Source organism: Misgurnus anguillicaudatus, chromosome 4, assembly GCF_027580225.2.
Source record: "Misgurnus anguillicaudatus chromosome 4, ASM2758022v2, whole genome shotgun sequence".
Classification (NCBI taxonomy): Eukaryota; Metazoa; Chordata; class Actinopteri; order Cypriniformes; family Cobitidae; genus Misgurnus; species Misgurnus anguillicaudatus.
The window spans coordinates 10,270,239-10,292,559 of record NC_073340.2 but is presented as its reverse complement, the minus strand read 5'-3'; the positions used below and the strand labels follow the sequence as shown (position 1 = coordinate 10,292,559).

The following is a 22,321-nucleotide window of genomic DNA, read 5'->3' as shown; positions in this document are numbered from 1 at the left end:
AAACAAATTACAGTTTTTCTTTCGATTTCAATAAAACTAATATAATAATATAAATAATATAAAACTAATACGATTGAAATCATAATAAGACTGTAAAGTACACATAATACTCGAGGGGTAAGACAAAAGGCCATTTTGAAGGCTTTGTGCGATTAATCAGCATGTGGTCACAGGGGGTAGTAATATGAAACATGTCATATTTTTACATCCACAGAGGCATCCGTGATCTTTGCACAGATAACCTTTAAATATGACAGACACCACAGACTCAAGAACATTATCACTAAAGAGAAAAGCAGAAGAGATTAGTTTTGCTGTTGTAAGTCAGGTTGGCCAAAACAAAAGGTTGCATGACATTTTGGGATATTGTTAATAATAACCATAATCTGGTATCAGTTCAAAAGCAATCACTTTAAATCATGTTAGATTAAATAACATTTTCATTATCAGTTATTTTATGTTATCAGCTTCTTGTTTGATTCTCAAATGATTACTTTTATTCAAAAAATTCATGTAATAAATTGTATTATTATTTTGATTAGATTCATTGCTTACATGAAAATCAGTGTCATGACAAATCAAACTATCTGAATGAAGAGTGAACTTAATGATAGAAAGTGAAATTAAGACCATGAGTGTTGACTCTGATGCTGTGTGGATGGTTGCGTGGAAACTGATCAGTGCGCTCGCGCGCTTACTCTCTCTCTCTCTCTCCACGCGTCCAGGCGCGCTGTGCGCGTGCATGCGTGCGGTTCTCAAGCACTTAAACCAGGCGGAATATTTGACTCAACTCCTTTCAGCACAGCAAGCACATGCAGGCGAACAAGAAGAGCAGATGAGATCTCAGAGGACTGCAGACAACAGTCATGTGAGTCAGTTTTGTGTTTAAACGCGCACTGGTACGCGTATCATCGCGTTTAAACGAGGAAATTATGTTACACTGTTATACTTCAGCTTTACTGTTAAGTTTAACAGCGCGTGTGCGACATGAATCTATGCGCGTTATTATAATAGCTTCTTTGTGAAATGTTGGTTTTATTTCTAAATATACAATGGCATTTATTTTTGGGGGGTTAAGTTAATGTGACTTTAGCACATATCAGGAAAATAAAAATATATAGAAACTTAGTTTATGTTATTTGTTTAGGTATTACATGTAGACACTTAAAAATTAGGTAGACATTGTTAATATATAGAGTTTTGAAAAGCATTTTATATATTTTATTATTTATGTAGTATTTTTATATTTTGTAATGTTGGCAATAAATATTTTTCGTGGGTTTCCTCTTCTATTTTGACATTCTGACATAACTTTCAAAATTGTTTCACCTCAGGATTGAATTTGTAATTTATATAATATAAAACATTTTCATAATATTTTCAATTTCATGACTGAAAATTTCATCTTGATGTGTCACCTTTCTAGCTGCCGGACAAACCATTTACAGTGGCAAAGCTTTTGCTATAAATGGATGCATTAGTTAAACTTTAATTTTTTCACAATTTGTTAAGACATTAAGCTCTTCATACATTCCGCTCTTCATTTCTGCGCTCTCTCTCTCTCTCTCTCTCTCTCTCTCTCTCTCTCTCTCTCTCTCTCTCTCTCTATCATTTAAATTGCCTATTCACCTTTTGACCTTGAAGATAATAAGAGAAATGAGCTGTATATGCCATGATGATATATAGTGCACTTTATGGTTATCGATAGGTCGACATTCTGTCGTTGCAGAATATTGATTTGTTTAAACATTGATAATTAACACTCAGGTTGCCAGAAGGGATTCAGTGTAAACTATCACACACTGCCAGCACTCATGAGCGCTCAGACATAGTTTGAAATGAATTATTAAAGAAGGCTACAGATGAAGAAACACAACAGTGCATAAACTGTTTCTTAAGATCAAGCCCTTGCTTGTTTCTTAAGAATGACAATGAAGAGGTTCACCAGTCAAACTGTAGCCTATACTTTAACTGCTTTTCAACAGGTTGTTTTATATCAGCACAGTTGCTTTTAAGCACCATGTTATGTTTCCACACATATGTGATACTTATAACTGAGTTCTTATAGACGGTTTCAGCAGTAACAACATAAACAAGCGGCTGTCGCGATCCGCACATAACTTCCGGTAAATTCTGCTAAGAATAAATAACAACAAAGTTCTTTAAACGTAGTTTATTTATATAACAAGCACAAAAACACAACACATAGATTACCTAGAAAACCAAAACATTTGTTATTTTCGACGAGGCATTTGTTCAAGAGATCAGTTTAGCAACTAGTCAGACCATTAAAAAAACGAAACCGGAAGTAAGGTTCGGATCCAGACGTGTATCACGTGCGTCCGATGAAACCGTCTATAACTATACTTCTACATAAAAGATTGCATTGTAACCAATGTGCAAACATCGTGTGGATAACATGATTTTTATTTAATAAAATCTTACCACTTTAACCTCATTTTAGGTTACCAGACAACATCATTATGCCTCATAATAAAAAGCTTTTTACAAGCCTTTGCCCATCCAATTTTTAAACTGCAGCCTAAATGTACTAGTACATTAACTCAAAGAGGTCACTTTTATTTTAAATGAGAATGATTAAGGCAGAAACAATTACCCAAAGAAAACAAAATACAAGTGTAGTCCTATTATCCTCGATCTGTAACAGTAAATCATTACGTTAGAGCTGTCCAGGGTCACCGTTCTCTCACAGACTCTATACGTTCAGCATGAGCGAACAAGAATCACAGTTTAATGAAAGGACAAAGTGGCATTATCAGGACAAGCATCATCTCATTCGACTTCTATCCAATAACACGTCACTCAATACAGTCCAATTCAGTTCAGTTCTGCCCTGTCAAACCGTGTTATGCATCAAGATAACAGTCCTCCTTTCCCGTTCATTCTCTAATGTATTTTTCATTCCCGTCACCATATTCTGTGCGTATGACGTTTGTTTGGAAATGTTTGAAAGTTCAAGGACTAAGCTTGTACAGTCTATACCAAGTAAAATCTAGGTGTATCTTTTTTCTACAGTAGTTGGTCCAACCTGATCAGTGGCCTGGTCGACCAGCCAACCTGAAACTGGTTTGTGAACCTCATCAGTTTCGTTTTATGTTAGGCTACTAGCTGTGTTTCCATTAAAGATTTGTGCAAAACTTTAGTGTTATTTTCTAAATGTCGCCAAAAACTACTGCAGAATTGATGGAGTATCGAGGGGCAACCATTCCGATCTCTCTGATAACGCCAATAGACCCCTTCACGATTCACGTCACAGGCAGTTTCCACTGCGCATGTCAGGGTCAGAAAAGTCATTACAGCAGATAGAGTTGCGTATTATTCGGTATCGTCAAAAATGCCTACTTACGTTGTGGGCTGTGAAAATCGCAACAGGTCTTCCGTTAAGTTTTTGCGATTCATGCAGAATCTCAAAAACAAAAAAAATACAACATCTGCAGCTGCAAGCAATTAACGTGCAGACTGGAACAATACAAATATCAAAGAGGCTTGTGTTTGTAGTGCTCACTTCATTTGAGGTAAGTCATCATTTTTCAGCCCTGTTAGATTACATTATAAAGCCTAAATGGTATGAACAGTTTGACCCCATGCTGCGCGCGCACCCGATAGTCATTCAATGTTTACAAACTTTGAAGGGGTCTATATGGAACTGACTTAAACTGCCATTCATCGACTGGCTGCTTGAAGCTGGCTCCAAAAGGGAGTCAATTCCCATAGACCACCATGTTTAAAATGCCCAACTTTACAGTAGAAAATAATATGTTTACAGCCACAAAAAGTGTTTTGGTCTGTATAGCTAATTTTCCCCTTCATGACAACTGTGAGGGGGTGAATTTTTTGGTAACCCCTCTGTTTAAATTATATTAAGCCTTAAACTTCTGCATAATTAAGGGCGTGGCCACTTGAGTGAGGGGTGGACGGCCACTGCTGTCACTAGAATCCAGCTAGGCGGCATGGTTTCAGAAACCAGCCAGCTCAGCTTCACCCATGTCCGCCTCTTTGACCATTTTCGGTTTTTCCACGAGTGATTCGCAATGACGCGCGGCCAAGATGGCGACGGCAGGCAGCGCCTACTTTAAGCTTCAAAAACGATCTCCACAAACCAATGGGTGATGTCACGGACACTACATCCACATTTTTTTACAGTCTATGCGGTATCCTTAAATTTTATACGTCAAAAAGTCATTCCAAAAACCATTGCGACATTTGACTTCATACAGCGGCGCGCAGACCGATTGCATCAAAATACAGTGAAAGCATACAGAGCAGTCGACCCCTGAATCGCTCCCGCTGTGTATTTGGATGTCATGCACTTGTTGTGACGCCACATGAAGTCAAACACCAGTGGCGGCTCGTGACTGCTCATCCGAGGGGCGCTTATTCAAAATAAGTGTTAGGAGTGTCGCATGTGGTTCTTTTTTTAAATATGTGTTCTGCGCGTCAGGAGATCCTGTGTGCATAACGTGTTTTGTCAAAATAAGTGCCTGCTGCACACATGTCAAAACTGTTTATGATAAAATAACAGCTCACGTTCACAAAAGACACGCAAGACACTCCCTAAAAGGCGCTCTAAGCGAATCTGTGTGACGTTACTTTTTGTTGATGTTTGAACTGTTTTCAAACAAACGGAGCATAGCTAACTCCTCCCCCTCCCGTCCGTGCGTTCATGAACGCGCCTAACCCCCACCCCCAAATCCTTCTTGTTGTTTATTGGCTGGAACACTTTTTTATTGTTTCTGGTGGTAGGTTTGGCCACTTTGTTGTTATCAGTTTGTGGAGCCTGGGTTGTCTACAGATATCGCGCTTTTTTACGGTTTGATCAGCGGACAGGCAGCAAGCAGATAGTGAGGAGATGTTTGCTGTATGTAACAAAAAATGTTTTATGGTCTAAAACGCGTAAATTCGCTTGGAGCACCTTTAACAGTAAAGTTTGAGTACGCGTGAGATTATGCGAGTATCTGGCAAACGCGAGCGTCTCTGTTATCATAAACCCTTTAGAAGACACGTGATGCACACAGGATCTTTCAAAGCGCAGAACACATATTTTGAAAAAAGGATCCACACACATGACAGGCTACAAACATGTTGGTACGAACTTCGCATTGAGCGCCCTCGAAAAATTAAGTCGCCACTGTCAAACACATCTTTTCTGTCTTGTCCTCCAACCAAACATGCCGTGCCATATTTAAAGAATGATCATGTAAATGCAAAAAAACTGTTTCCATTACAGTCTTGCGATATACTTCTTTATAGTTCCTCACCCGAGCGATATCTAGGTGATTATGTGAAATTGTGTGTATTTTTAATTCGCTATTTCCATTTACCAAAGATAATGAAAAACACAGCTACTTTGACTATGGGCAATATCACCCAACTTTTCACTGTAGGGTCACATCAGTACTCTCCCCAAAATGTTCCTCCTGAACCTTTTAACCTCATTTTTAATCCTTCTCTTCTTTCTTCTCTTCTGTAATGTAAGACTCTCTCCTCAGATTCTCTTGTTTCCTCTCTTGTTCTTACTGTTTAATCATGTAAACATCCCGTGTGGTTTCCCTTCACCCCCTGTGTGTTTCCCTCCAACGTCTTTTCACCTCTTATTCTGTCTTATCTGTGTTGCCATTGAGCTTTTATTCATTCTGGTGGCCTTCTCAGGTAAACGTCTCAATTTTAAGACTTCGTCGTCCTTATCTCTCACTGTCTGGCCGTCTCTCTCCCACACTATCACTTGCGAAAAATTTTTGTGTATTCATGAACACAAGTGCTTGTCGGACTCTTATTTAACCTCTTCTCCACCACATCAATGCGTACCTCGGCCCACTTCAGGAAAGAAATCTTCACTGTTTTCAGCATGGTTCAAATCACCATTGCTATTTTAAGTGTTTTTTATACTGGGTAAATAACCGCCTTGGTTTGTCTTTTGGCAGGAGCAGACTTTGGTCAGTGAAGCATGAAAGCTGGGTTAATGTCTCTCTCTCTTTTTCTCTCAGACTTCAGTTTAGGATCCGTTTCCCTGGCATTCCGGCTGCCGCTGTAGTTCAGAACGTCTTATTTCCACACACACGCACCCCCTCATTTAGGAGACTCCCTCTTGTTATTTGATACTAAGAGGTACTTAGAGATCGATTTCATTTTTAATCTGCGTAAGTGGACAGTGGCGGGTTTACCACCATTTGTCATCTGCAAACTCGGTGACTAATTCTTTCTGGATGAGTTAGCTGACCATTCAGAATTTTGTGCATTAAACGCTGGAATAAATAAACAAAGGAGAAGCTATTTTTAGGGATATTGATAGAAGTTGCCATCTTGCATGGATCCGAAATAATTTTTGAAGTTTTTCAAACACTGGAGAGTTAAGATAAGAACTGCGTCTGTCTCAGCTTCTTTCGAGAGCATGAAGATTTGTAAGAAGATAGCTGCTTCTTACATGCTGCTGTTAATATATTAATGGGCTGAAGTGAAAAGACAGCTATTTTAAAGGCTTACTGAACAGAATAAATAAAAAAGTTTGAATTACAAGACAGGTTGTCGTTCATCGTTACTTGCACTTTAGACAAAACGAGCAACGTCTTGAGTGATTATTATGGATTACTGAGCACAACGCTGGTGAGATTAAATGTCCAAAATGGCAACCGCAGTTCAAATAGCAGGCAGTGTTTCTTCCCTGGCTTCTCTTGTACTGTACATAAGCTCATGCTGCTGTCTTTCCATTTGCAATATTTAGGACGACCTGCGTTTCTTTAAAGCTAACCTAAGTTAAGTAAGAGCAGGAAAATTACAGATTACCAAATGCACATTAGGCTTGGGTCTGTGCATAAAATCCAAGCATCCAAGGCTGCCTCAGACATAGCTTTCTTACTGTAAAAAGGCTTGGTATTGTATAATGAAGTTAATGCATTTGTACTGTACTCAAAGCTACTGTTATTGATTATTTTGCGCATAAAAAACGAACTGACTGACAACACTAAAGTGGTTTCCTGAGAAATCGCGCTGATCTATGTGACAGTGACTGGTGTGTTAACCAATCAGAAATCTTAGAGGCGCCTCTCAGCCTGTCAATTATTTTGTGTGTACGTGTTTGATGTCGTGTCTTTGGAGGACAGGTTTTGGAGAAAGGAAGTTGAATAGAATTGGGTAAAAGGTCTAATTTGGACGTTTCATTTCTGTCATTATTTATTTCATACTACATTTTTTCTGCAGAACAAAAAACAGGAACGCCATTAATGAATATCCGGTCGGGTGAATTGAATGCAATGCAATACATGGTCACTCACTATGTCACTGGTTTTAAAGCAACATTATGTAGTTTTTTTACCTTTAAATAATGTCTCTAAAATTATTTCAGTGATAGAACAACTTTTAACTGGACAAATTGTACTGTTGCTGCAACCTGAGCAGCCTCCTAGCCGCTACAAGCACACTCTGAAAGTGGCGATGGAGGGTAGAGCACACAGCCCCGCCCTTCCCCCTGCCTGCAGAAGAGTGTCTCATACCAGGGACTGTTGCGCTTTTCAACCACATGGGGGAGCTGTAAGTCATTTTTACATGGAAACTACATAGTGTTGCTTTAAGTAGTCATAAATTGCTCTGTTCTTCTATAAATGGTTCTCATTTCTACTGTCTGGCTTTGTAATTGCATTTAGCACGTTGATAACTGATTTTCACTAACAACTAACTATGTTTAAATTATTGGGTTTTTTTAAAGTACCAAAGACATTGTTTAGACAAGTATAACTATATTTTCTCTACTTGGTTTTATGGTGAAATCCCATTAACATCTCCCAATGTACCTGACAGACCACTCTCACATCTCAGTGCTGTTCTCACTACATCATACCATATTAATTAGGGAGGCACCGATATATCGACCTATAATCGGTATCTGCAGACAAATCCTTTTTTCCCACTATTGGAAATCAGCTGATGATCAGGGATGATTATATCCTGAGAATTAGATTTTTTTCCCAATTGGTTTGTTACGAACAGAAACAGTATTTTAACGTTTCCCGGTTTTCGGTTCAACCCAAAAATTGACGTTCCTGAACCGGTTAGAACAAAAAAATAAAGTTCCCAAACCGGTTAATAACGTTCTATGTCAGTTGTGGGACATACAAATAAGTAGGCTGATCATAAGGACATTAAACGTAAATTATTATAAATATATAATAATAATTATTATAAATTATTATTACATAATTGTAATTCTGGCATGCCTACATTTGTTTCAGCATTATACATGAATTAAGACAAGGACATTTTCTGCCATGTCGTTTATTGGCAAACAACTTAAACAAATGTTTTTATTAGAAAAAGCATCTCTTTTTGAAACGCGTCTCTCCGTGTATGCACTTTTGAGTGCACTAAAACACAGATGGAGGACACACATAGATGGAGGATGAATTCCTTGTGATTTTGTGGTTAAATTGTTTAAAATCACTAAAGTGTTAACATTTGCTAACTTTCACCCTATTAACTTTCACCCTATTTAAATATGCGTATTAATCCGCGAATCGCATGCGAGCCGAACCGTGGGTCGTGATCTGTATGAATCAACTGCGATCCCTTACACCACGAATTAGTATTAAAAACACAACATCTTGAGATACTTTTTACTTGCTGGTGGTAAACTTCCTGAGTCACATTGCACAGAAATCTTGTCAAAGAATGAAAAAAATAACGTTATTAACCGGTTACCATTATTTTAAATAAATGTTTCTTTTCCGGAACATATATTTTTTGAGAGCTTCTGGTTTTGTTTCTGTTTCTTGCAAAACATCAAAAGTTTCTGGTTTTCTTTTTCGTTCCGTGAACCGGTTCAAAGCCTTAATCAAAAAGGGGTGGAAAAATTATCAGAACCCATACTGTCTGATTATTTTGAATTGGGTCATACTGACAGCAGAATTGCAGTTTATCTGTTCTGCACTACTATGATTTCATGACATAATACTTTGAAACAAGGAGTAAAAGGAAAAGTATCGGTATCTATCTGCATCAGTAGATGTCATTTTTTAGCAATCGGTATCACAACAACAATTTTATATCGGTATGCCTTATATCAATACCAGTCAGACTGTGAAATGTGCAAAATCATCGTGTCACAAGTCCAGTAATGCTGGGTACAAAAGATAATCGGGCTGATTTTCGGCCATATTCCACCTTCTGACAATTCTAGCTATGTCCAGATTAACTTGATGGTTTTACAGTTTATCTTATCAGATTTTCTCTTGGTGTGAGGTGTGTTAAGAGTGTCCGAACCTGATCGTAAGAACGTCGGAGCCGCCCTGATCGCGAATCGTAAATATTAAACATGTTTCAGAAATCCTGATGTGTGTGGGGAACCCCGAGGACAACCGCGCACACACTCTTGAGATTATCACGTGAAACGAAAAAATATACAATCAGAAAGCGAACTTGTACAGACCGTGTTCCAGCTGTCTCCACGACTTCACCAAAACCCTTTTCTTTTTTCCCCGTCCAAACACTATCATTGAAATTTCTTCCTGCATATCGTCTGCCATGCTTTTTCTGAAGTTTCGCGAGATTTTGCGAGATTTCCTGTGTTGACAGTCGAGACTCTGGTTGAAAATCTGTTTGTGTGTGGTGTGCTGTCTTTGACACATCATGGCACACCACACACTATAGGTGCAAAACGGTTAAATCTAGGATTTTTTGTTTGTGGTCTATCACATTTTGAAAATCTAATAAGATGTAAAAAATATTTTGGTGTGTTCTCAGCATAAGAGCCAAGGAAAATGGATCTGTAATAGATTTACAGATAATAAATAGCAGGAGTACGTCAAACGAAATACAACCAAATCCTTAAAAGCAATTTCTCAAGTCACAATAAGAAAACATCTGCATAAACCTCAGAGGGGACAGGTCACCCCATGTAAGGGTCGCCTCCCCCAAAATTATCATGTGTGTTATAAATAATATATATACTTAAATAATTGTTTAAGTAGTAAAACAATACAAATTCAAAGGGGGGGAAATGTGTGAAACATTATGAGTACCTTACTAACCCTCATTACATTTAAAATTAAGTTCAAATTTCATTGGTAGCTTAATTGTAAACAACTTGGAAAAATAAATAAATAAATATTTTTGAAGAAGAATATTAGGCTTTTCTCTGTGTACACAAATCCTTACAAGTACAATTTTGGCTGTATTATTTGTGTCCCCTTAAAAATGTTATGTTTATTGACCCCTGGATAACTGTTTCTTGTTTTGATTAAATTGTGTAAATCTTGTCATGTTATGTCTCTCCTGGATTATGTTAATGCTCGTGGGAGTATAGTGAATTGCAAAAGCAGTGCAAAGTGCCACTTTGTCTGTTTTTTTTAGATGAGCGGATGTTCACTGAATGCTTTCGTGTAAAACTAGTTCTTGTGTAGAAGAAGAGATGTAAAGACAGTGAGAGACAACAATAATAGTGAATTCCCTGTTGTGTTAAGTAATTAAAACAGCTAGTTATCAGTACATTATTAGACATCAATCAATTGTTAATTGTCATTTCTGTACTTATGGTTGTGTGTGTGTGTTTGTGAGTGTATTACTCATAGACACTGGCAGGTATATGGAGATTTAATTTATTCCAAGTTAATTAGGCGCAATCAGAGTCGGCTTTGTACAAATCTTCAAACCACTAGAGACTGATGAGGACTTCCCGAAGGAAAAGAGTGAAAGAGCTCTTTAATTTGTGGTTAAATAATGATTTTACTTTATTAATAGGTTTATAGGATGGCAAGAACGTAGAAAACTATTCAAGAACACTGGGCAACAGAGCTAATATATATATTTATACCACGGGGTTGTTGAATTCTGTATTCTGATTAGTTGAGAAATGTTCCATGGTTGTTGATTATTTTTCTGTAAGCCGCACACCTAACCTGTCAAATGTCTTAAAATAACCACCAGAGCAATGTTTGTGGTAACCATGGTACAGTTGTGTTCAAAATTATTCAACCCCAACTGAAATTGATTGTTTTGGCCGGTTTGACATTGATTTTGATCATTCAGTCATCCTGCTTACAATTACATCAAAGAGGCATGTGTAGGTCAGACAAATATAACATAACATTTATAATGAAATAACCACAAATGTCTTTTCTGTGCTCACATCATTTTCAGTTTTATTCAACCCCCAAGTGACATTCAATCTTAGTACTTAGTACAACATCTTTTTACAGTTAAAACAGCTTTTAAACGTGAAGCATAGCTTGACACAAGTGTCTTGCAGCGATCTACGGGTATCTTCGCCCATTCATCATGGGCAAAAGCCTCCAGTTCAGTCACATTCTTAGGCTTGCGCACTGCAACTGCTTTCTTTAAGTCCCACCAGATGTTCTCAATCGGATTTAAGTCTTGTGACTGCGATGGCCACTTCAAAATGTTCCAGCCTTTTTTCTGCAACCATGCTCTAGTGGATTTGGAGGTATGCTTGGGATCATTGTCCTGTTGAAAGGTCCAACGTCTCCCAAGCCTCAGGTTTGTGACGAACTGCAACACATTGTCATCCAATATCTCCTGGTACTGAAGAGAATTCATGGTACCTTGCACACGCTGAAGTTTCCCTGTACCTGCAGAAGCAAAACAGCCCCAAAGCATGATTGACCCCCCACCATGCTTCTTAGTAGGCAAGGTGTTCTTTTCTTCATAGGGCTTGTTTTTCCTCCTCCAAACATAGCTTTGATCCATGGGCCCAAACAGTTCTAATTTTCCACAGAACACTATCCCAAAACTTCTGTGGTTTGTCCACATGACTTTTGGCATACTGCAGTCGACTCTTCTTATTCTTTGGAGACAGCAAGGGGGTGCGCCTGAGAGTTCTGGCATGGAGGCCTTCAGTACGCAGGATGCGCCGTATTGTCTGAGCAGAAACTTCAGTACCCACATCTGACAAATCTTTTCTCAGTTCCTCAGCAGTCACACGGGGACTTTTTTCCACTCTACGCTTCAGATAGCGCACAGCAGTCGCAGTTGGCATCTTTTTTCTGCCACGACCAGGAAGCGTTTCAACAGTGCCCTTTGCCTTGAATTTGCGAATGATGCTTCCTATGGTGTCTCTTGGTATGTTTAACATCTTTGCAATCTTCTTATAGCCATTGCCCTTCCTGTGAAGATTAATCACCTCTTCTCTTGTCTTCCTGGACCATTCTTTTGACTTCACCATGTTTGTAACCACACCAGTAAATGTTTAGAAGGAGTTGAGTATCACAGTCATTTTAAAGCTGCCTAATTGGTGCTTATTAGGCTTTATTGCTGTTCCCTGACATCCATAGGTGTTTTCAATACCTGATTGAAAACACTTCAATGAACCTCTGTTCTTCAGAGTGGTAGTTCTTTAAGGGGTTGAATAATTGTGTCAATGAAGAATTCACAAAAGAAACATTTACTACTATATTACAAAACCAATTGATGTCATTTTAGTTGCATATGGTTCTTTAAGAAGTCATTGTAGGATTTCATTCTGAATACAATTACAAATGTACACTAAATTCCCTAAAAGCCTTAACAGCATTGGGGGTTGAATAATTTTGAACACAACTGTATAAGAGGAATAATTGACCCGTGGTGTAAAGGCACTTAACCAACTTGGGTGTGCATTATTTTCAAATAATTCAACGGCCCGTCGTTAATTATTCTTTACATATTACTTTTTTTTCTTGATAGTATTCACTGTTAAAAGGATACACTGTAAATGAAAGAAAATGTAATTTTCTGCCAGGACCTTATTTGTTAATTTATGAACATTTCTGTTAACCCTAAAACACAAGTTAATGAAGTGCAAAATGTAAAAAAACAGATGTGGAAATTTCCTTTATATTAAAAAAGGACGCACCCTATTTTAACGATCTAAGTGCATGGTCTAAAGCGAATGGCACAAGTGCACTAAGGGCGTGTCCAAATCCACTTTTGCCAGTTTAAAGACTGAAAAAATGGTCTATGCGCCTGCCACACAGTCTAAAAGGGTTGTTCCTATTCTCGTAATGAGTAGTGGGTGTGTTTTAGTCATAACGTGCAAATAAAACCAATGAGAGTCTCATCTCCCTTTCCTTTTAAAAGCCAGTTGCGTTCATGTCAAAGCGGATTCCCTATTTACATGGCGGAGTTTGTAAGCGGAGAAACTGTAATCAGAGGAAGAAGACCACCAGTTTAAAATTGATGTTAAAAAATGCGTTGTGTTTTATTTATTGAAATTCTTAAGAAGCTAAATATTTTACAAATGTGTGAAGAGCTGTCTCAGCACTGGGATTACCAAATGAGCTACTGTACAGGAACATAGACAGCTTTAGAGTCTCTCTTGAGTAGATTATTTTTAATAACAAGCAAAAATAAATACCTTAAAGTGTATCAAGTACTCCACTAACTTAACGTTACTTTGTAAAACTAATGTATACAATGTATCCTTGAATTTTTGGATGGCTGCCAAACCTCTCTCAACACAGTGTTCACCATCTCCTCTCATCTTTAGGAAACAGAAACATTTTTATTTTCGACAAAGTGTTTCAGAGGTCTGTTTAGCCACTAGCCAGAACGATAACCAAACATAGATCGGAAGTTAACTTTGGGCCCGGCGCGTACATCATTATTTACACTCTCACTAACCAATTGGCATGCTCTTTAAAAACGTTTAGGCCTAAATCCAAATACAATATATAACAAATAAATATAACAAGTAATATCATTGTTTTATTCACAATGGGTCTTAATTTTTTTCATAATTATATGTAAATATTTTATATCTTGTAACCAATATGTTACCAGTAACAGTTTTCAGTATAGGGAACACATATTGACTAATAACTACAAATTTTGCGTCAATAAACTAATATGCAAGCTAATAGAAAACTTAAAAGTGTGATGACTCCATACTTCACTGGACTCTTCCCTTTTTGACCCCATACTGGGTTGAAAATAACCCAAACTAGTGTAAAAAGTGTAAAGTGTTGCCACGTTAAAATATTAAAGCAACACTATGTAGTTTCCATGTAAAAATGACTTACAGCTCCCCCATGTGGTTGAAAAGCGCAACAGTGCCTGGTATCAGACACTCTTCTGCAGGCAGGGGGAGGGGTGGGGCTGTGTGCTCTACCCTCCACCGCCACTTTCAGAGTGTGCTTGTAGCAGCTAGGAGGCTGCTCAGGTTGCAGCAACAGTACAATTTGTCCAGTTAAAAGTTGTTCTATCACTGAAATAATTTTAGAGACATTATTTAAAGGTACAAAAAACTACATAGTGTTGCTTTAAATAAATGATATTTTCCATTCATTAACTGCATTCTTCAATATTTTAGGGTTGGATCCCATCTGAGATTTTTGATGTCGAGTTCAACCTCCTACAGGCTCACAGCACAGGCAACAATCTAAAGGGATTATGCCCACTGTCCCACAATGCCGCTACCCTCAGGTTGGCTCCTTCGGCACTCTGTGGTTATGTGGTTGCTGTTTCACAGCTTGGTGCTGATGACACTGTGTTTCCACAACGCTGCGACCTCCTGCTCCAAACGCTGTTACTGTTCGGACAGTGAAGGCTCATTCGGTGGTAAGACCATGCGTTGTAGCAACCTGCATCTCACAGAGATCCCTCAGGACATTCCCAACGACACGCAACGCCTCTACCTGGACTACAACCTTCTTACCAGTATACCCGCCAATGCTTTTCGTGATCTTCCACTGCTGACCGAACTGGATCTTTCCCATAATGAATTAGCTCTGCTCGAACCCGGAGCTTTCAGAGGCCTGGCAGTCTCACTACAGTTTCTGGACCTCTCGACCAACCAGCTCAAGACACTGGACCCGGAAGCATTTCAAGGCGTTAAAGCGAGATCCAACCTCACGGGAAACCCCTGGCATTGTGACTGTATGCTCCAGACGGCTCTTCCGCGATTAGACCTGGAGCCCATGTCTTTGACCGGTATCGTCTGTCAGACGTCCGAACCCCCCGACTCCGGAGCCCAAGGTGTGCCCTTCCTGCTGGCCAAAGACCTGGACCTGTGTGTGGTGCTCAAAAAGACCACGGACGTGGCCATGCTGGTGACCATGTTTGGATGGTTCACCATGGTCATCTCCTACCTGGTCTATTACGTGAGACACAATCAGGAAGATGCCAGGCGCCACCTGGAGTATCTCAAGTCTCTGCCCAGCAGGCAGGGCAAGTCTGAGGAGTCTTCCACCATCAGCACTGTGGTATAGCGCCATGCGCTCATGACATGTGGGGGAAGCTTCTCAGGCTAAGAAAAGGCACAATGGGCACACTGGGAAGACGAGATATATATAAGTGTGAAACCCCTGGAAAGTGAAGAATGTAGGCTTTGTAGCCCATGATTGATTGACCGCTCAGTTTAAGATGCTTCTCAGGTACCCTACCAAAGAACCAGGATGGTCTTTTGCAACGAGATGCTTGATGGTGCGACATCCAAAATGAGACAGAAACCATCTACAGACGTTTTCTGTTTTTTGTAAATGCCACAAACTTGCAGATAGAGAGGACAGGAGACAGAATGAGCAAAATCACAGGGGCCATCTAATCCAATCCAGATGAATAATTGATTTAGAAATGGCCAAGCTTCAAGTATATCTTGACTAAGAGGTCTGTCGTTGTTAGTTTTTTGACAGATGCCTATTTGGCAGGACGTGCACGGAGCACTCGTTCTTTAGGGTATTTACAAAATGTACTGTTGTTTTCCCTATAGAGGCGACATCAAAATTTTACAGAGCCACACTTTCTTGCACGCATGAGTGATTTTTCAGGTGTCTCAGTACACAGACTGCAAAGAGTAAAACGCTGGCTGGCTTCAATGTCCTGTGGTTTGTTTTTACAGGGGAGCGAAAAAACTGAGTTATTTTCCTTGTGAGCCTTGCAGCGGTAATGATGTTGAGACCTGAAGGAAATAAACAGGTTGGCTTGTTATTTTCATGACCAATCACTGTAAGATAAATCACTGTTAAAGCTGTTTCAAGGGAAAATCCCATGCACTCTTTTGACTCTTGAAATGATTCCTGACATGTTTCGAGACTTTTGATGTTTAAAAATAATGAGATGATGTTGACCACCACAGGAAAGCTTTGTGCTGTTGGACTGAATCCTGAACTTGGTATGTCACATTAAATACTGTGTGAATGTGCAGTTTCTTATGAAAAGTGCCAGCAAGTACAATTCAGAACGTCTGCCAAGAATAATTCAAATGATTAAAGACAGAATTTACCTGAATGTTTTGCCTGATTGATCTTTGACTGATATCCATAACTTTTCTTTATTTGTTACACAGAAACTCCAAAACCTGATGAGTTACCTACCTAGACATGAATTTAAGGGATCATGTGTGCACTCTAGAAAGTAAATTGTTCATTCTAATATACATTATTTCAGCCAAATTTAAAGGCAGTGTTGTATGTATTTTTCACAGAGAAGACGGTTAAACACATTTAAAAAAAATCAGAAGATGGCAGAGAAATGTACATGCGTGTGTGTGTGCTTTTTGCATTTCTTTGCATTGCTTTAACCCTTATAAGTCCCTTGGGGTCAATCTTACCCCAAGCCACTTTTTTTGGTTCCCTTTATCTCAGTGGAAAAGATTTTGTGACTTGTCCAGATTATCTGTCAAGATTAATATAAAAAAAAAAACTGGGCTTGATTCGGTCGTTCAAAAGAGGCCCTTTAGGGGTAAAAATGACCCCAATTGAAATGAATGGGAAATGCAAAAAAATATTTTTTTCTTCTTATTTGTAAAAAAAATCAATGCACCCAGAATAAATCTGAAAATTTTAATGCAGAAAGGTAGGCCTGGTACTAGAGTACAAATGTTACATAGAAAATACATGCTCAATCACACACACACACACACACACACACACACACACACAAAGGTATGACTGCCACAGAGAGCATTTTTTACAGAATTTGGCGAAAACAACCACAGATGCAAAACAAAGATGTAAAATGCGCCCACATACACACACACACACACATACACAAACACACGCACACATGGACACACACACGGACACACACATACACACACTTACATTCATTTAAATTTTTTTGCCATTTTGTAACAAGAGACATTTCAAAATGCATCAAAAACTACAAAAATTCTACTATTTGAAATAAGTTTTTTAATATCCTTTCTAATGTTTATATAAACATAAATTCACAAAATGTTTAACTAAAGTACTGATGTTGAGCAGTTGGCCACATCCAGTAAAATGAATGGGTCTTTATGGGCATCTGCTAGTCGAAGTGATTTATTTCCTAAACTGGTATTCTTTTATGTTTTTTTTTTCTAAACACCAAATGGCCGAATTCAACACATAACATATTCTAGATCAGTATCTAAAAACAATTTAAATCAAATTTAGATAAAAATTTATGTGAATTTTTCATAAAAATTTGATATTTTTCAGGCAAGCTAATGGTGTAGTTGAGGAATTGAGTAGTAAACAGGTACAAAAGTACTTCATATCTCCCAAAACACAGCATTTATGTATAGATGGGAAGTAAACAAAAAAAATGATATATTATTTGTATCATTAAAAATGTATATATTTTTCTAATCACTCTTTTAACTTCTGGGGTCATTTTTACCCCCAAGGAACTCTAACGTATAAAGGAAAATAGGGGCTTATAAGGGTTAAGAGTATCAGACATCAGGCACTATTGGAATGACATTTAAGTAAAGCTTCTGTGTGCACAGTAAAGATTACTTCACTGTCAAAAATGGTCAAGAAATGGTCCCAAGCTATCAATGAGGTGGAACCCTTTCAAAAATACTTTTACAAAAATACTTAAAAAAGTTCATATTAACTAAAAAATACCTAAAAAGTTCATATTAGTTCCAAAGAGTGCCTCTTAGTACATTAAATGTAGTTATTAGTACCAAATGTATACCTAAATGGTACATATTAGCAGAATTTTATACTGCCCCAGTGACAGCTTGGGAGCTCACTAAGTTTTGGAACAGAGCTGTGGTCTTCACATCACATCAGGACATTACATAAACATTCATAAATGCTAGGATTTTATAAAAAAAACAAGGAAGTAATGTGCTGTTACATAAACTGGTTCATAAACTTTATAGGAACAATGAAACGATGAACAAAACATTTTGAACAATGAAAGACAGTAATGCATTGCCGGTCATATGATACATACTTTTTGCTGGATCTTCTGCATACTGATATTGATGCATTATGTGAAAAAAAAATGTGAATGGACTTTACTCTTTGCTTGACAGTGTTAATGGTTCTGGAGTGCCAACATGGCAATGTCTCAATGAAAACATGGTAAGATATACATTTTTGTCTGTAATACTCTTTTTTTTACTTTAAACACAGACTGTTTAATCTTTTCATTTACCAAACAAAATACAAATTTAAATTAAAATGTTTTTCTCCTAGGGGTTTTTTTCATCCCCTGGAGAGTCAGGCAACTTTGGCTTAACTTAGCACTTTACTGTATACGTTACATTATTATTACGCTCGCTTGTGTGTTATTTTTAGCCACTGTATTCTACTTCTTATATTATCTATTGATTATTCTGTGTTCTCCCCTACATCTACTTATGTAAAGCTGCGATTAACAATTGTGAAAAGCGCTATATAAATAAAATGGAATTGAATTGAATTAAAACAACATCACTGAAATAAAAAAAATGAAAAACAGTTATTTTCTTTAAAAAATTATTTTACGTTTTTACAAATGCAAATAGTTTATCTTCTTCATTATGAAATAAATCTATAAAGCTTATCAGACCACCACTGTGTCTAAAGTGTTAAAACACATCCGACACACGACACCGCAACTGTGCATTATGTCTTGAAAGTCACCACGGTACAAAATGATCTGGACACAACAAACAGAATTCATAACCAATTATTTATAATGGTCGGCTCAGTGCATGTTTGCAATAGCAAATTTTCAAGTTATTTTAATCACTCACACAATTTCTCACAAAGCACAGTTTAGAAAAAGTGTTATATTTGCAACTGCATACAACTGAACTATTGACACTATTCATGTAGTATAAAGTATGCACATCATGCTGATTTTCTGTAGAATAGATGACTATATTTGCAATAATTAAATTGAGCAGTGTACAACCGCATATATAATTAAATAACTTAACATATTTTTGTCTTATAGATTATAGCGGCATGATGTGCACAATGTACCATATTGTTTTTAATGATTATTGTTAAATACTGTTTCAGTACACTCGAAAAATGACTGGGTTATTTTCAACCCTGCATTAGGTCAAAAAGAGACAAACCCAACCTATTGTGATGTAATTTAACATGTGCTGAGTTATTTTAACCCATTGTTGTGGGTCAAATATAATTGTTTTCTGCAATTTAACATCCCAACACTGGGTTGAAAATAAACGAGTATATGCATGCTGTATCCAGTGTATACCACAATAATTAAAAACCCAGCAATTCATTCCTGAACATTTTTAACGTCTTTTAAACAAGAGGATCTGATTAACTCAGGAGAGCCAATTAAACATTCACAGCTTCCTGCACAGCTGTTGGTCTTTATGTATGTGACTGAATGTGTTTATGAAGATGACTATTGGAGGACTCTTAGCTCAGCTGGTGATTTTTTTAGTGTACTAAAAGTAAATGTGATTGTAATTAAAATATGTTATTCCCCCGCTATGACCCTTTAAAGTTAAACTCGAGCTGAGAATTTGATCACAGCTCTTTGACCTCATCTTCAAGCCAAGCGTTTGACTGATATTTGGTTACTGTACGGGGGTATGATTCACATATCTGAGATTGCAGCTTCTGTCAGCGGAGCCTTCACTGAAACCAGAAACAGGCTCTGAAATTACTCTCAAAATAATTTTAAATGCGCAATTATTGTTATTCATACAGCATTCAATAAGGGGCAATTTTCAGACATGCCAGGTAACCAGTGTGTTTTCCTTCTTGGTTTGCTGCGAGGTAGATTTCCCTTCCCCTTTTTAAACTTACTGTTGCTCAGGAAACCTTGAGGAATCTTTGATGCAGCTAAAGTCGTCCTAAAAGACCATTCTTATGGGATTGGAAATTCAAACATGGGAGAAGAAAAACATGACCTAGTCTAGTTGCAGATCCTGAAATAGAGTCCCATTAAACAGGCGGGTTGAATCAGAGCTGTCATGCTTCAATTATAGCTGTTAGGAGCATGGAAATCTGGGAAAAAGGCAAAGATAGTAAGTGGAAGGTTAAAAGGCATATGAAGTACAGTGTGATTATCAGAAATCCTCAATTTCTGTGTTTTTAATATGGGTCATACGTGAGTGATAATCCCAGCTAATTTTTTGTGTGATTTACTGTTCATCCTACATCATGTAAAGAACATTGGTTGAAAATATAAGCTATATATATATATATACACTGTAAAAAATCCAATTAATGAAATGTTGGAAGGGCAAAAATATATAAGTTAAACCAATTTTCTTGTTTGGGCTTAGTTGAGTAGACATATTATTTTAAGTTTACATAAATCTGTGTTTAAATTATTAAGTGAATTGTTATTTTCAAATTCAGTCAACATTCAGAATGGCTATGTTGACTGAACTAATTAAGACAAATCTGGTCAATATGTGGACTTATGACAGCTATGTTTCCTGACAACAAAATGCTCATAATATTACTGTTATTTGGTCACAAAATGTAATTTTAAGAGTTGTTCAGGCGTGAATGTATGTGCTTAAAGTTTAAATATGCGGTCGGTTAATAAAGATAGCGTCTATTTAAAAATGTGCTCGGACACTTTCGGACGGAGAAGAGCTCCAGAAAATCACAGACACTTAAGCGCTCACACCCCGCCCAGCGCAGCCTCGCCTCGGCAAGCCCATCAGAAATCGACTGCTGGCTCTGATATCTCTGTGGCGTTTAAACATGCGATTTAATTCATTTTAATTTCTTATACTTAATAATAAAAGGTTTACCGGTATGTTTTAAATCATATTTTAGGATTGCACTTAAATGATATCGCTGTTGAATGATATTTCATATCTTTCACATTTGTTATAACTGGGCTGCGTACTGCCTGCGAATTTGAACTTCAGAGCTGAAGGTGCGAGTGGAGAAATAGTCCCAATATCATAACAATCTTAAAACTTCTAAATATACCCGTGTGTGTACCCGTGTGCGTGCGTGTGTGCGCGCGCGCGTACTCGCGCGTGTGTATGTATGTATGTATGCGCGTGCGTCTGTGTATTTTGAATTTAAAATGTTATAACTCGGAAGGATCTGGATCACAGGTCATTTCATTTGAGATCAATCCGCACGCAACAGCTGGAATCACTTACTGATTCACACAAGGAAGGACACAATCAGCCGTTTCCTCAAGTTCACGTCAGGTAAGTGTTTGTAATTAAATGTTAATTTTAGAATATATTAATTGGCAAAGACGCAAATACTCGACGTTTTTGTAATGATATTTTTGTAAAGATATATTAGAAGTGTGTTATGTTGTGTCCGAAGTAAAGTGGAGCTATTTTAGTTAAGATAGCCTTGATATAGGGTTGGTTTACCGGACAGAGTTTAGAACTCGGTCTTTATTATAATTGGGACATTTTTACAAACAAACTTTATATAATACAATACTGGCGTGCATTTTGAGACAAAACAATAGCACTCATATGTTAAGAGATGTCAGTAAGTTATTTTAGTCAGTGAAAAGCCCTGTCCGAGAAAACCGCCCAATAGTGTTTAATTATGTGTGATGTCTGAGGGAAATTTGGCCTAATATTAACGTTATTAAGAGAATAAAGTCTTTCACCGTCAAACTTTATTATATTAAACATGTTATTTATGTATGTGTGTGTGTTTATATTCCTCTGTTTATCAAACCAGAGCGGAGATGATGTGAGAGAGGCAGACCAGAAGGATACAGAGACAGTCTCCGCTTGGACTGGCTGAGGAAAGTCTCCTAAATGGCCCTGGAGATGTTCTGACTGACTTTGGAGGCTTTTTGGACTGTTTTATGCCCTCTATTTAAAGAAGACTTAATTCTGTATGTTCAGTCTGTATGATAAGTGAATAAGTGAATAAAAAGCTTTTGTTTTTATGTGACTGAAGTTAATTATTTTGTTTACAACACCAGCATAAATTATTCGGTAAATCATTTAAAAATGTTATAAAAAAATTCCAAATAATAAATATTAATTGAAGTAACACATAAAACATTGAGTAAATACTTAAATTTTAATTGACAGAGTCTTTGCTGTAAGTTTTTAAAGATTCAACTGATTAAAACATTTTAGTTGAATGAACTATAAAGCTAATTGAGCCAACATACTTTTTTATATTTG

The 22,321-nt window shown here is 37.5% G+C and overlaps 1 protein-coding gene and 1 long non-coding RNA gene across 2 annotated transcripts; both read left to right on the top strand.

The window, feature by feature from the left end:
- The first annotated feature begins 707 nt into the window (after window positions 1-707).
- On the top strand, window positions 708-16,427 carry lrrc3ca (leucine rich repeat containing 3Ca). Its single transcript, XM_055176712.2, has 2 exons — window positions 708-868; window positions 14,312-16,427. Exon 2 carries the CDS (start codon window positions 14,409-14,411, stop codon window positions 15,207-15,209), a length of 801 nt encoding a protein of 266 aa, XP_055032687.1. The 5' UTR covers window positions 708-868; window positions 14,312-14,408; the 3' UTR covers window positions 15,210-16,427.
- A 3,967-nt stretch (window positions 16,428-20,394) lies between these two features.
- On the top strand, window positions 20,395-22,082 carry LOC129452247 (uncharacterized). Its single transcript, XR_008647026.2, has 2 exons — window positions 20,395-21,367; window positions 21,864-22,082. It is a non-coding gene; the product is annotated as an uncharacterized lncRNA (long non-coding RNA).
- Window positions 22,083-22,321: the final 239 nt, after the last annotated feature.

Coding starts and splice junctions, on each gene's coding strand:
- lrrc3ca (XM_055176712.2), top strand. CDS start 14,409: ATGCCGCTACCCTCAGGTTGGCTCCTTCGGCACTCTGTGGTTATGTGG.